The sequence below is a fragment of the Mchenga conophoros genome, linkage group LG15 (assembly GCF_057382185.1).
Source record: "Mchenga conophoros isolate Kocher_MC1m ecotype Shallow Benthic linkage group LG15, M_conophoros_male_GT1.1, whole genome shotgun sequence".
Classification (NCBI taxonomy): domain Eukaryota; kingdom Metazoa; phylum Chordata; class Actinopteri; order Cichliformes; family Cichlidae; genus Mchenga; species Mchenga conophoros.
Window position 1 is genome coordinate 36644720 of NC_140540.1, and position 14229 is coordinate 36658948.

Below are 14229 nucleotides of genomic sequence, written 5' to 3' on the forward strand. Positions count from 1 at the left end.
TGTTTTACAATTTTCTTTGGATTCTTCTTGTTTTTTATTTAAGTTTTGAATTTCCCTTTCTTTTTTCATTTTCTTTATCTCTCCCATCTTTTTTATTTTTTTGTTTTTCACCCCTCCTCCCTCCTTCCCCAACCTCCTCATCCTCCTCCTTCCTCCCAACCCATCCCTCCTCCTTCCTTCCTGTCCTCTCCACTTCACCAGAGCCCTCAGCTCCCCCTCAAGAAGTTAAGTGCAGCAGCACCAGCTCTACCACCCTGTTGGTAAGTTGGCGCCCCCCACCTTTGGAGAGTCAGAATGGTGCCCTGGTGGGGTATAGGGTGCGCTACCAGGTGGTGGGCCAGTCAGAAGGGGCCGGTGACAACGAGGAACTGCTGGAGGAGCCCATGGTGCCTGCCACTGAGGAGCAGGTGTTGCTTCAGCGATTAGAGAAGTGGACCCAGTACCGTGTTACGGTGTCTGCCTCCACTGTGATTGGACCTGGCCCCGAGAGTGAGCCCCTCGTCTGTCGGACCGACGAAGATGGTAGGTGAACCTAGCCTGTGCAGAAGCTCTTGTATTGACTTTTTATTATGGTTCAATAGCACTTTAGTTTAGTGGTGAGTATACCACCGGTAAACATTGTTTTTCTGTTGTATGTGTATGTGCAACCCAGTATTACAGCAAAATGTGTAATAGACACGCCAGTGCGCGGTTTCCATTTCACACTTTGCTTCTCCAAAACACAAAGTGGACACGTATGCAGAAATTGCATTACCAGCAGGGAGACATGATATATTTAAAGCCACAAAGTCGGTAGTGAGCCAAATACGTATTAAGTACATTCCAGTGTCCTTAATTGTCAGAATTAAGCTAGGGGCCTAATATGTATATTCATGTAAATGTGTTAATAAGGTCTGTTTAAACATTTTGTGCATATGTCCTATATGATGGAAATGTGCTGCACATGCATGCATAAAAGAAACTAAGATCACATGGTATCAAATGCATACCAAAAATGTTATAGCAGCATACTGCTTTATAAACTGTGCAAATGGAAAGACTCAAAATGAAATATACACGTGGGAAATCAAGCATTTTTGCTATTGCAACATAAACAACTACTGTCCTATTGCTCAATTGAGGGCCATATGCATTTATGCATATGGGTACAAGGCCTTATCTATTCAAGCATTTCCACAAATAAAGAGTCACAACACAGTGACAGTATCTATCGAAAGCCTGTCATTATGATAATAAGTATCTTTAAGGAAATGAGATCCAGGGCTGAACAGTAGAATGCGCCTTGTTAATGAACACAATTTTACCATGATGACGGGAAAGATGATGGGGTTGTGATTTAGAGGCAAAAACAGGGAGTCAAAGTGTTTTGTAAAGGAGCAAATGGAAGCAGGTTGAGTGGAAGAATTTTATCAACAGAACATCCATCTCACAAAGGGACGGTCCGTGGCAAACTGAAAGGCCCGGACGCAAGGCCTGCCATAAAAGTCTGTCATTATGACTGACAGACGAGGTTTACCACAGACAGAGACGTACTGAAAAGGTGGAAGAGACATGGGGAAGTGATGAATGCGTGTGCATGTGTGCGTGTTGAATTTGACTGACACTGGAGTGTGTTTGTTGTTTCTAAATGTTTTTGTCCATCATTCTTGCTAGCTGTCAATAGTTTTCTCTGTGCGTACATGAATTTGGATTCAGGGAGTTATTTATGTCACGACATGATGTGAGGCACTTTTACGATGCAGGGCGGTGAATCAGACTCACAGGTGTGTGATGGTCTCATGCGAGGATTTGATTATTTCTTTAATTTCTTGTAGTTCCTGGGGCTCCTCCAAGACGGGTGGAGGTGGAGGTTATCAACTCCACAGCAATTAAGGTGATGTGGCGTTCTCTTACGCCAGGCAAGCAGCACGGACAGATCCGTGGCTACCAGGTTCATTACGTGCGTGTGGAAAATGGCGAGTCTCGAGGCCTGCCTCTCATCAAGGATGTCATGCTGGCTGATGCCCAGGTATGACCATCTCGTAGTTTTCCTTCTACAAATTAGCTGTCAGAAAAATGCAAATCCCGCCACGCAGCATGCGTTTATCGTGCACCAATCGCATTAAAAATTGAAAACATATGTGTAAGCTATTGGCTTTTTTTTTCTTCTCATGCAAATCGCGAATTGTCTAGTTAATCCACGCTGTTGCAGCAGGAGTATGGGGAGCAATAGGGCTCTTGCCTTGTAGATTTCATTTCATTTCTTTCTCCCTCAGCCCGTCGACACACAATAAGAACTATAATCAAAGCTTCACTCATCTTGTCCTCCTTCTTCTACCTCAATGGCTTTTATTAGGAATGTCAAGACCCCTGCTTCATGGCAACATATGCAATGAAATATTTATGTGTGCTTGTATTCAGTGCAAAGACTTGGAGAAAATGGGCACGGAACTATTTCACCACAATTTAGACTTTGACTGGCAGAACTGGAAACGATGCTTTTTGGGGGTTTGTTTGTCTTTGTTGGGGTTTTTTTTTTCTGTCAACACAGTTCTAGTGATGACTGTGTGTAGTACCGGCGTTTCAAATGGAGATTTTGAACAATTGGGAAAACAAAACACAAAAAAAGTTTAGTGCATTCAGGCCAAGCACCACACGCACAGGCAAAAACCTCTTTTTTATATCTATTTATCTTAGTTTGTATCATCATTAATCCATGTAATGCTACATTTTCATGCCATTGCTGCTTGTAGTTATCAATATATAACACTATTGTGCCTTTTTGTCAGCTGAACAGTAACGTAATTAAACTAGCAGACCTGTACAGCTCTCCTCACAACATAAACTTCAAACAGTTTCTTTCTCTCTTGACCTCCTAAAACCAGTGACCTATTTCTGATACCCATCCTCTGCTCCCAAACCTCTTATGCCCCCGTCTCTCACAATCCTATTTCTTCCCTTTCTTTTTTTTCTCTTTCTTTGAAAAAAATATTGCTCTCTCTCCTGCGCTCTTTGGCGGGGGGGGGGGTTAGTGGGAAACAGACGATACAGCTGAATATGTGAGTACGAAGCTTCACCTGGGTGCTTTGTGTGCCTGAAAGAGTGTAAACAGAGGGTATTGCATCAGCCCGGTTAGATTCACAGGTTACACAGCCCATCCGATCCTTGTTCATTAAGTCTGGGCAACAGTTTGGCTCAGGGGCTTAGCTCTCTGGTGACTCGGTCTAAACACTATATCTGTGCATAACCAAGAAAAAGGGGGCTTACGTCTGTCATCATTTAGTTTGTACACTTGATGGCTGATGCAATACCCACTGACCACTGTGCCTGGAATGCTAACGCTATTCGTATCATACTGTGTGCTGACAGTGTGTTGTGTCTTGTGCTCTGGTGGTGTTTGAATGATTTTTCCCCCTTCTGTTTTGTGTTTGTGTGATCTGTGCTCCATAGATATATATTCTTTTTTAATGTGGTGCTTTAGAAGTACTGTGCTTCCTTGAGTTTTGTATATTGAGATGGTAGTTTAAAGAATATCTCTGTACGACCCACATTGTGATCATTCATATTTTTTACTTTGCACAGAATGTTCTCTACCTTTGAACCAGAGTCCATCTACATTACACGAGTACCATGTCAAGTGCAGCACACTACTTATAGCTCATTTACCTTTATTGATTTCTCCCATCCTTCTGCCAAACTAGTGCCTGTTAAAAACCTAATTCTGCATTCGTTCAAACCTTCTCTCTTGAAAGATTCATTAGAATTGATCGGAAGCCTCTCTTTGAAGAGGACTCAAGGAAACTTAATGGCTGAGGTAAAAAACTGCCAGGGAATGGCCAGGATGTATTCAGCATGCATTTATCAAAGTTAAGTTGTTGATTGGAATATTGCTAAGGGACTAAGTGGAACTACTTTCCATTTACATGCATAATGTCACTCCTCCACCTTGGCAGATCTAATAATTTATGTAATGGAAATGTCTTCCATTACACAGGGGGAAACATTACATTTAATGCATGCCTCGTGAAAATTAATAAAGAGGAGCAGGAGACACTTGGCTTAGATTAACATTCTGCATAAGGCAGTTTGAGCTGCACGAAGTGGGGTCAAATCATGAAAAATTCAACACGTATTTTGACATTTTCCTGTCTCTGCTTCTTCCGTGTGTCCCATAGGAAATGGTCATTGGAGGACTCAAGCCAGAAACCACTTACTCCATCACAGTGGCAGCATACACCACCAAGGGGGATGGTGCTCGGAGCAAACCCAAACTGGTGGTGACCAAAGGCGCAGGTTAGTACAATGATAAATAATTGATTTGTTTGTTGTCATAGAACCTTTGTTCGTGCAGCAGTAAAGCTAACTTGTTTTTCTGCCTCTGACTGAAGGGTTTTTCGCTCAGGGACTCCTGTTCACTCCCATCCAGCTGTCTCCGCTATGATTGTGCTATGATTGCTTGTTTGCATTTATTTAACAATACTCAAAGAACCCTCGCAGAGAGCCACAATATAGTGTGATTAACTGATTCGGATCTGTTTAGTAGACACGAACAAATGCAATAATTAATAATTTCAAGAATTTCTGGCATTTAACTAAGTGTAATTAGGACTCTTTATCGACAGCACCATAGGCTATGATATTAACAGTGTGTTCAGCTACTCAGGGCTGTTATTCAGGGCACATCTAAGTCTAAGGCAGTGTTTGCTTTTATCAGTGCTGCGTTTATCTTTTGAGTCATGTCCTGAAGGCTAGCCACAGATTTTTAGAGATCAAGGCCACGGATCTTTTAGAGACCAGGGCATGGTGTGAGGTTTTTTTTTTTCCCTAAGACAGATTAGGAGAGCATGAAAACACATGTTGCTCTTTGGTTTTAGCTGTATATTAGAGCCTGCACTCTACAAAGCATTGTTTTCTTCACATTTCTCCTTTTTTTTTTCACCACTGAGCATACCAGTTTGTCTAGACTCTCTATGCCTGCCTAAAAGCTGGTAGTTTGTTTAGAATGAGCATGATCTGCAGAGGATGTAAAAAGCTTGCATACCCCTGCTAAAATGCCACATTTTTGTAATGCAAAAATAGAAAAATATATATATAAATTATTTAGAAATGTTCTACCTAAAATGTGACCTATAACCTGAACAATGTGGTTCAAAACCAGATCTGTTAGGGGGTAAAATAAAAATAAATAAATAAAAATAATGTAGTTCCATATCAACAAGCTTATGTTTTGGGTTTAGTTTAATTGTAGGTACATTCAGTCAGTTCGTTTCCAAGCCAATGTATACCAAAACAAACAGCAAGAAAACAGTGAGGACAATAAATAACAAATGAAATGATGTAAAAGTGACAATAACTATACCTGAACAAAGTTGATGAAAAAACAAGAAGTCAGGGAGCCGGATTTTCTTACAAAGAAAATTAGCAAAATTTTGCAGCTACATCTATCAAGTCTCCCAAAAGGATGTGGAGAAATGTTTCTGGTCTGATGAAACCAAGGGTAAAATCCCAAAGCTTTTTATTACAACCAAAGCAATGCATACCACCAAAACAATGGCATACCCGCGGTGAAGCATGGTGGTGGCAGCATCATGCTTTGGGGGCGTTTTCTTCAGGTTGAGCTAGAGCCTTAGTTAAGGTGGAGGGAATTCTGAGCAGTTTCAAACACCATTGTGTTTTGGCAAAACAGTGAAGTTTATGCTAGAAAGCATTTTAACGTTTAGTGTGCCAAAAACCGAAAGCATCCAGATCAAAAAAAGAATGGCTTGATTAGAAGAAGATTAAAGTTTTGAAATGGCCAAGCCAAGCCAGAGCCCAGAACTGAATCCAAATGAAATATTGTGAGGTGACCTGAAGAAAGCAGATGATGCAATTGGACAGATTTGGAGCACTTTTGCAAGGAAGACTCGGCAAATATTAGAAAGTCACGATGCACTGCGCTTATAAGCACCAACACCATAAGAATGAATTATGTTACAACGTCAAAAGGTGCTTCAACAAAGTGTTAGTTTGAGAGTGCATATTTATGCAGAAGGTTATTGTAAGTTTTTTATTTCAATCCTTTTGCAGTTGAGTTGCAGGGTCTGTAGGTCATGTTAGAGGTTGAAAAAGTTCAAAAATTATTTTGCCTGGTCTAATTTTTTTTTTACATCATAAAGTAAACTAGCATTTTGACAATGGTGTGAAGACTTTTTATATTCACTGTGAACCTCAGGTTGACTTGCTATGAGTTTGAAAGCTTTCTGTGAGTGGTTTTAGGCCATTAAACTAAGATTGTGTATGCATGTACTTGAGAAGGCCTCAAAGTGCCAATATGTGCACAACTGTATACATACAGCACATACTTTTTTTTTTTTTTACGCTATTATTATTTTAAAATAGTGAGGGATTGGGATGCAAGGATTTAATATATGTTCATTTGTTGTTTCTGTGTTTTTGTTTTTGTTTTTTTAAAGTAAAGAAAGAAAGAAACCCGCCATTACCTACATTCACTGTCTAACCAAACCAAAATTACAACAAAGCAGTAGCACTACTAAACTAAAATACTTCCTGAATTTTGGTTCAGTGTGTGATATGGGACTTTACTACCTGGTCTGGTCTCCAGGAAATAGACAGTGGCTTTAAACAACAATGAAGTAGGTTACAGAGCCTCTAGCAACCACTAGACTAGCTGACATGCAGAAAACTAAGCTTGTTGAATACATTCAATGCTCAAAATGTGTTCTAAGCTACAAGTAACAAAAACACTGGATATATACAGGGACACAAAAAAAACCCCTAAATCAGGGCTGGCTGGAAGAACAGATTGGCTGTACTTTTGAAGCAGGTGGAAGAATTACTGCTGCAGCTTGATGAGAGCACAGGATTGGGGCACTGTCCAATCAGTAACAACAGAAGGCAGAATGAAGGAAGAGCAGTTAGGCTGGCATGCAGGATGTAAAAAAAAAAAGTGCAGGCACTAAATTCTGATCTTGGGGTTACATTCAGAATTACCTTACAAAACAGTCAGAAGACTCAAAAAGACAAAGGACAAGGTGGTGTAATGGTCGAGTAATGTTCAAAAAAATGCTTATATCTTGATAAAGCTGGTGTCTTTCAGTCCATGCTCTCATTCCCTTCCATTCCCCCCAAAAGCAAGTAACTTTAAATCCATCCACCCATCTATCTTCTATTTCAGAAGTTCTTCACATAGATATTTTAAAAACGCAGTATTTCTGCTTTGCTGAATCTTTATCAGGGTTTGATTATTTCGTCTGTAACGATATGTGCAGACCTGTAGAGTGGTATGTCATACGCTCCTGTACAGACAGCACATTTTCACAACCTAACGTGTGTACACACAAATGTCCCATCTCGTGACAAGTGTGTGTTACAGGTGTCAGGGAGCATGGCGCTGCCCAAGGGGCCTGAGCGAGTGCTGTCACTCTCCATCCTTCTGTCAGGACTGGCTGACTGATGCGCCATTCCACAGCAATTCTGTTTGTCCCTCGAAGGGAGAGCTTCTCCTTTTTATTATGATTGAATTAAAGAACTAGTTTATGCCAGGGGCCAAGATAAATAGAATAGGGTAAGAGGTGAGAGATTGAGGTGTTGGGGGAAAGAAGTAAAAACAGGTTTTCTTGGAGGTAAAGCAGATGTCCTTCTTGTCCCAAGCACCGTTAGGATGGTTGGGACATTGGCAATTTTCAAGGCAATTTTCTTTTGTTGTTTTTTCCTCCAGAGCAAGTTGAACTAATGAACTAATTGAATAGTTACATCTTTGAATTGCAAAAAATTCAGACAACATGAGAACAGGTGACAGAATCATCAGATTATACACAGTTCATAGTGCCTGTACATTCAATTACAGAGGATGGTCTCATATGATTATATTATGGTATTAGTGGACTAATCAAGAAGCCCTGTTTAGGCTTTTGAGATTTTGTTTCCATGTACCCAGACTTCCTTTTCATTTTTAAAGTGTTTTTAAGCAATACTTCCTCAGGCTTTCCTAAGGTCTGCTTTTTCACTCATTTCACTCATTACCTGACCATTTTCTAGAAGATGTTTTTGTTGTTGTTTGGTAAGACACTTTACACTGACCTATAAATCATTGAAGCATAAAGCAGACACCTATCTCAAGGGATGAAACAGTGTTGTGTTTACACAGACAGCTGAGCAACTTGGTTCAAATCGACATCAATATGTAATGAAGGAGGTCATGCCAGAGCTACAACAATGAGCGTCTACAGGCATCTGTAAAACATGGCGGAGGCTCTGTCATGGTACCAGTGGTGGAATTATGAACGCAGAAAAGCAACTGACTTTTTTTTTAGCATCTTTAGAATTCTGTTTTTGCCCCATATACTATATCTTCATCACTGATTTGCCTTTTTTTTTTTAAATATTAAGAAATTTGCAGGTGTCTCGAGACTTTTGCACAACACTGTAACTGTAACATTGTACATTCTTCAACTACAAAACTAAACAAAACACAAACTTTCATAGAAACTTTTCATCAAAAACCACACTAAAAATGGATCCCAACTTGTAGGAACTTATAAACCCAAATATAAGATGTTTTCTTCTTCTTCACCATGAAAAACAGATGTTCTTTGTTGAGACAACCACTCCTTCGTGTGGTTTGCACTTGTGTGAACTCACTCATAAATTGGCACACTTCAAATGCGTATTGTAAATCAATTTAACATTCTCCCACATTGTACGTCCTCTAAAAATATATATTTTTTTAAAAACATGTAACTTATGCAATTTCTTCTAAAATCTTTTTTTTTTCTAAAGCATGCACTTGAGGAGAGCAGTTGCCTACAGAAGATGTCATAGCCTTGGTCTTTTTTTATGTAACAATAAGGCTTCGATACAGTGCGTCATGACAACGATGGCATGTTTTTTCTTGCCACTAAAAATTGTAACATCAATGGCCAAGGCTTTTTATCTTCCAGACTTTCCAACCAGCCTCTCTGGTAGTTTGGTGTATCAAAAAGGATCTGAAAAAGATCTATGCAGGATTTTGTCTGACTTGGATAAAACTGGAGTTCCATACCTATTTGTGAGTCATAGATGAACAACATTTATTCTGTGGCTGAATCTCTCTTTGTTTGCTGAGTGAAAGCTAGGTTTGAAAAGTGGCTTTTCATGAGTCATATTTTTAAAACTCTTCCTTTGAGGAATACACTGAACCACGGCCAACAATCAATGTCTGCGTCCTTTAAATCTTTCGTTCTTGCTCACATGCTAATGGAAAAAAAATAGTCAAGACTTCATTATAAGTCGAACAAAGTCAAAACATAATGCTACAAAGGCACAGTTATTTATTGGTAGGCTGTGCGCCAAGTTGCTCAAAATATCAGCTTGGGATCCCAAGAGGCTATAGAGCAAGGGGAAAAACTGTTATTTTGCATCACCAGGTACCAAACATAAGGCCTGTTGGTGTGATCCACACAAATGGATGGATTAAATCATATTAGGTTTGATTTTAATTATTTATAAATTGCATTGCAAGTATGGATGGATATTGATTCAGATCAAATCAGCCACAACACTGTTATTTACAGCTTTAAAGATTGCTGGGTATCCTCCACTTGTAACATCTTAACTGGTTAAAACTCCCTTAGGCCAACCTCACAATACTTGATGCATCATGCAAAAGGTTGCTGAGCTCTTTTTCTCCTTGCTTCTTTAATGGCTCCTTCTCTCCGAATGGGCCAAGTGAAATTTATTGCTTTTCTTTCTCCATTACATTTCCCACCCTACAAATTACTACTCTCCATGAATCCCTGAAATATAGGCAGATAGGATTCAAAGAAGCAAAGGGAAAATAAAGATCAGAGAGACAGATTTTACACGACCTTTCAGCATTTGCAAAGTTGCGTATGCGTGACTGACGTGCACAAGAGAGGTAGGAAATGAGAAAGAAACCTGATCGTCCCCTTCTGAGTCAGACTGAGTAAGTATCAACAGTATTCTGTTAATATGGTGGCCTAATGGGAAATGTGCAGGGAGGCCCACAAGGAGGGACTGAATCAGGCTCGACCCTGAAATGGTCAAAGAGTGGAAAGAGGAGGAAGTTAGGAAATGAGAGTGGGAATTGGACATCGTGCGAAGGGAGAAGTAAAGTAAAGAAATTGGGAAGAAAAAAGGGACTGTGGGTAAAAGGAGGGTGACACAGAGGAGAGGTGGAGAGGGACAATCAAAGTGTCCTGGAAGCCCAGAATCGCTCATGTACACACACACACACACGTTTCTGCCTCCTCATATCCCTGTTGGGCCCTCTTTGCAGCTGATTGCACCTTGTCCCCAGTCACCTTCATCATCTCTCATTCACTCATTTTTCAACCCCTCACTATGGCCTTGTTGACTTTATCATCTCCTTGTAGCACCTCACACTCACACACACACACACTCAGCCCACACCATGAGCAGTCCCCCCACCCCTCCTCCCCCTCTCTACACCAATCTGCTGGCTCAGTACCCGTGATCCCTCTCCCCAGTGTGCACTAGGCCCCAGTTTAAAATGTACAAATAATAAAACCGTTTTGGGGGTACACAGGCTGCAATGGATACATATGGCAGCCTGTTGAATTCCGAAGCGAAGCACAAAAACAGAATCGAAGACACGTGCTGCGCCTTTGCAGGATCATTCTCCCTGATTCTATTTTCTTGATTAGCAGTGATCATGAAGGGAGAGTGGGTTTCCAAATGACACCAAGCTGAGCTACAGTATGTAGCCAGGGAGTATTAGAAGCATTTGTCTCACCCAACACTCGCTGCCCCCACCTTTCCATTACCGGCAAATGCTCAGCTGACTAGCCGCCATCTACCCACTCACCTCCATCTTCCTCTAGCAACAGTCTTCAGAAAGAAAATCATTGGCAAACAGAAATGAATAATAAGCGCAGAGGAAGGAGAGTATGTGGAGTGGATTTCTCTCTCTCTCTGTCCCTCTTGCTCTCTCTTTCTTCTCTTTCCAGGCTCTGTGTGTGTGTCTGTGCGTTTACTGTGTGCACAAAACTTACATCTTATCACAATAAACTATATGTAGACACATACAGTATATACGGACACATTTGCACGATGATACTGTTCCACTGAGAGGCAGTACTGTTGCCTCAGACTAATGTTGGCTTCTCCAAATTACTTTAAGTTCACACTGGGCAACAAGCCAAATAGCTCTATGTGCAGCTGGAATGGCGATATAGGAGATGAAGCTGGCTGGAGACCAGGGCCAATAGGCTGACACACATCAGCAAAGAAAATTCAGACTGTCCATCAAGCACAAAGATACAGGATGCAATGATTAAGGGGTGGGTGCGGGGGTGAATTCAGCTTGAATTCATCTAGCATTAGCATCAACAAGCGTTAGCCAAAGAAAGCAAATGAAGGCATAATTATGTCTGCATAAGATAATGATGAAAAGTACATAACACCTGCAACCACAGTTAATAATTTGCATTCAGTTTATTTAGTTGTTAATAAATTTATGCAGGATCAAACAGTTTCGCAGGCCAACTTTGCCAAACAAATTGGCAAGCTTTGTGAATCTTCAGTATGCAGGAGACTGTCACTCATCATTCTGTCTGACTACTGTAGATACATGTAATTAATTTCATAGCTGACGTGTCTCATTACCTCCTTTGTTTTCTTTATTAATACTAAAGTAATGCATTTGGATTTAAATTCATAAAACAATGTGTATCTATAATAGAATACTTATAACATTTGCCAGTTGTTTGTCCCGTCCCCACCTTTTCTGAGAAAATTTGTTGTTTCTCAGAAAAAGGAGGGAAGTACATAGATCAGAAGATGAGCGAGGAAGCTAGAATCTATTTACATGGGGCTCAAGTGCAAATCAGCCACACTCATCTCTCACAAAGCTTTGACAGCAGCTTGAGAACTAAAGGCTTCACATAACTGCTGCTGCCGCTGTCTCGGTGATGGGACCTTAAAAGGAGGGTTAGGATGAGACGTGTGTCATCCATAACAGCAGCAAAACTGGGCCACTCTGAAGAATAGTGTCTGGACCCCAAGAGTAGATCATCCATTTTACAACAAGAGACAAACAAGGCGCTGTTCTTCGCTTAAAGTTTTAGTGGTGCTTTGCTGTAATGCAATGATTTTTGGCTTCAGCTTCTATGTATCATGAAATGGTAATGGGTACAGCGATCACTTAGGAATTAAAGCATTTTGGGGATCTTCTGCATTTCTGACTCACTTTGTTAGCTTATTGACTGTAAGTTCAAACAATTTCCCCGAGTTTTGTTCATCTTGATCTTTACCTTGGACACATAGACATCGTTTTATGTGCGGTATCTGATCCAGCTATGTTTTTACCATCCTTTGTAAATGCTTCCGTCGTATACTATTTGTATCAATAGTAACAGTGTTGATGATTTTGCTACACAGTACAAAAACTCAGTGCACTTTCTATAACACAAACCATAACTCCTAAATCGGAAGGAAAAATAGAACATAAACGATGGTTATATGTCATGAATGACTTTCAACGCTCACCCATATGTACCATTTTAATGTCTCTTATTTAAAAACGTGCATTCTAATAAAACTGTAATGCAAAGACATCACGCTTTTTATTTCTTTGTTTCTGCAGTACCTGGTCCGCCCTATCTGTCAGTGGCTCAGGACTCAGAGACATCAGCCGTGGCTCGCTGGGATCCTCCAGATCTAACCAATGGCATGGACCTGCAGGGTTACCGGCTCCAGTTTGGCAGAAAAGATGTCTCTCCTTTGGCCACACTGGAATTTGCTCCCCAAGAGCGGCAGTACTCTGTGGGCAACATTCACCGGGGGGCAATTTATCTCTTTAAGATCTCTGCCAAGAGCAGGGGTGGCTTTGGGGAAGAGGCTGTGGTAGAAGTCAATGTGCCTGAGAATACGCCAGGGGGATACCCACAAATTAACGAGGGCTCCAATGTGACTTGCTGCTCAGTGCAGCTGTCCTGGTCTCCACCAGTCCTGGCAGAGAGGAATGGGGTAATCACAGAGTACACTTTGGCCTATAAAGAAGCTGGCACCAGAGAAGCTCCACGGGAACTCCACTTACCCCCCAGCCTCTTCAGCTATGTGCTCAACAGCCTCAAACCGAACTCGGCATATGACGTGAAAATACGTGCACACACCAGTGTAGGTCCAGGGCCCTACAGCCCACCTATCCAGTATCGGACCGTGGCCTTTGATCCAGCAGGTAGGGCTTGCCTGTTTGTCTATGTTATCCAACCCAGTTGGCGGGGGGTTGGAAATTGGCTAAAATTAATCTGCAGCAACACAAAAACTGCCCACCCCCTCCTTCAACCACCTCCACCTCTCCTCAAGAAAGAGGAAACATTGATATTTAAATTGCTTGCCGTGGGATACTTACTTCAATAACCCAAATCAGGTAAAAGATAAGTCAGTAAGTTATAGTCAGTCATTTTGAGAAAGAGGAAAGAAGCCTAGAATTTCAAGGTAAGTGCAATTTGGTCAGACACTCTTCTCAGTCATTCTTGCAGCCTGTTGCCAAGCACAGTCACTCAGCTAATGTCATCTCACATCCCCAGTTTACAAACAAGGTAGGATCTCAATCAGATCTAGTCACTTTGAGAGTAAGTGTGGACCTCTAAAATTGCAAAACTCTCATTTTGGTTCTTTATTTTATTTTTGGTTTAAGATATTCTGCCCTTCCTAACTCCCTTCCTCTCCCAGAACCTCATTCTCCGTCCCCCTGTCCTTCGACAGGACAGCTTGTGGCATGGCATCCCACAGATGCACCGCTAAGGACTGTTAGCATGCTATGTTTTGGGTTTGTCTCTTTGCCTACACAGCATCACGTTGGCAGTGCCAACCCAGACTTAGTAGAGGTGTAGGATCAGTTGGCATTGGGACCGCATGGGTCAGTTGTTAATCATCAAATGCTCGTGGTTCAAAGATAATGATGAGCTGGGTTGGCACTACCCACGATGGCTAGCCAGTAGGTACACCCTTGTGCTCCATGGGTTTGTTGTCCATGAGTCTTACGTGCTGTGTGTCCTAACCAATCGCGTTGCCCTTCTCACAGCCAATCACAGCTCACTGTTACACTCACTTTCCTACCCAGAGGAGCGTTGCAGGGGAAGAACAGCTTTTTTTTTCTTTTTTTTTTAAAAAAAGCAAAAAAGAAAAATCAGGTTTCTTTATTTGTTTCCCTTTCTTTCTGATGTAAAGATGGTCCATTCACTTATGATACACCCTCTTTCTTTTTTTCTTCTTCTTGCGTTTGTG

At 41.2% G+C, this 14229-nt stretch overlaps 1 protein-coding gene across 9 annotated transcripts in view; it reads left to right on the plus strand.

Annotated features, from left to right (window-relative positions):
• ptprsa (protein tyrosine phosphatase receptor type Sa) overlaps window positions 1-14229 on the plus strand; it is a 231936-nt gene that overhangs the window by 170208 nt on the left and 47499 nt on the right. For 5 of the 9 annotated variants that reach the window (XM_085246290.1, XM_085246284.1, XM_085246287.1 and 2 more), the window contains 5 exons: window positions 202-522; window positions 1815-2008; window positions 3012-3038; window positions 4155-4272; window positions 12584-13177. The exons of 2 other annotated variants lie outside the window; for them this stretch is intronic. In XM_085246290.1, the coding sequence (XP_085102416.1) occupies window positions 202-522; window positions 1815-2008; window positions 3012-3038; window positions 4155-4272; window positions 12584-13177 (1254 nt within the window). The remainder of the gene's footprint in view (window positions 1-201; window positions 523-1814; window positions 2009-3011; window positions 3039-4154; window positions 4273-12583; window positions 13178-14229) is intronic. 2 more of the 9 variants (XM_085246286.1, XM_085246291.1) reach the window with 1 other exon arrangement.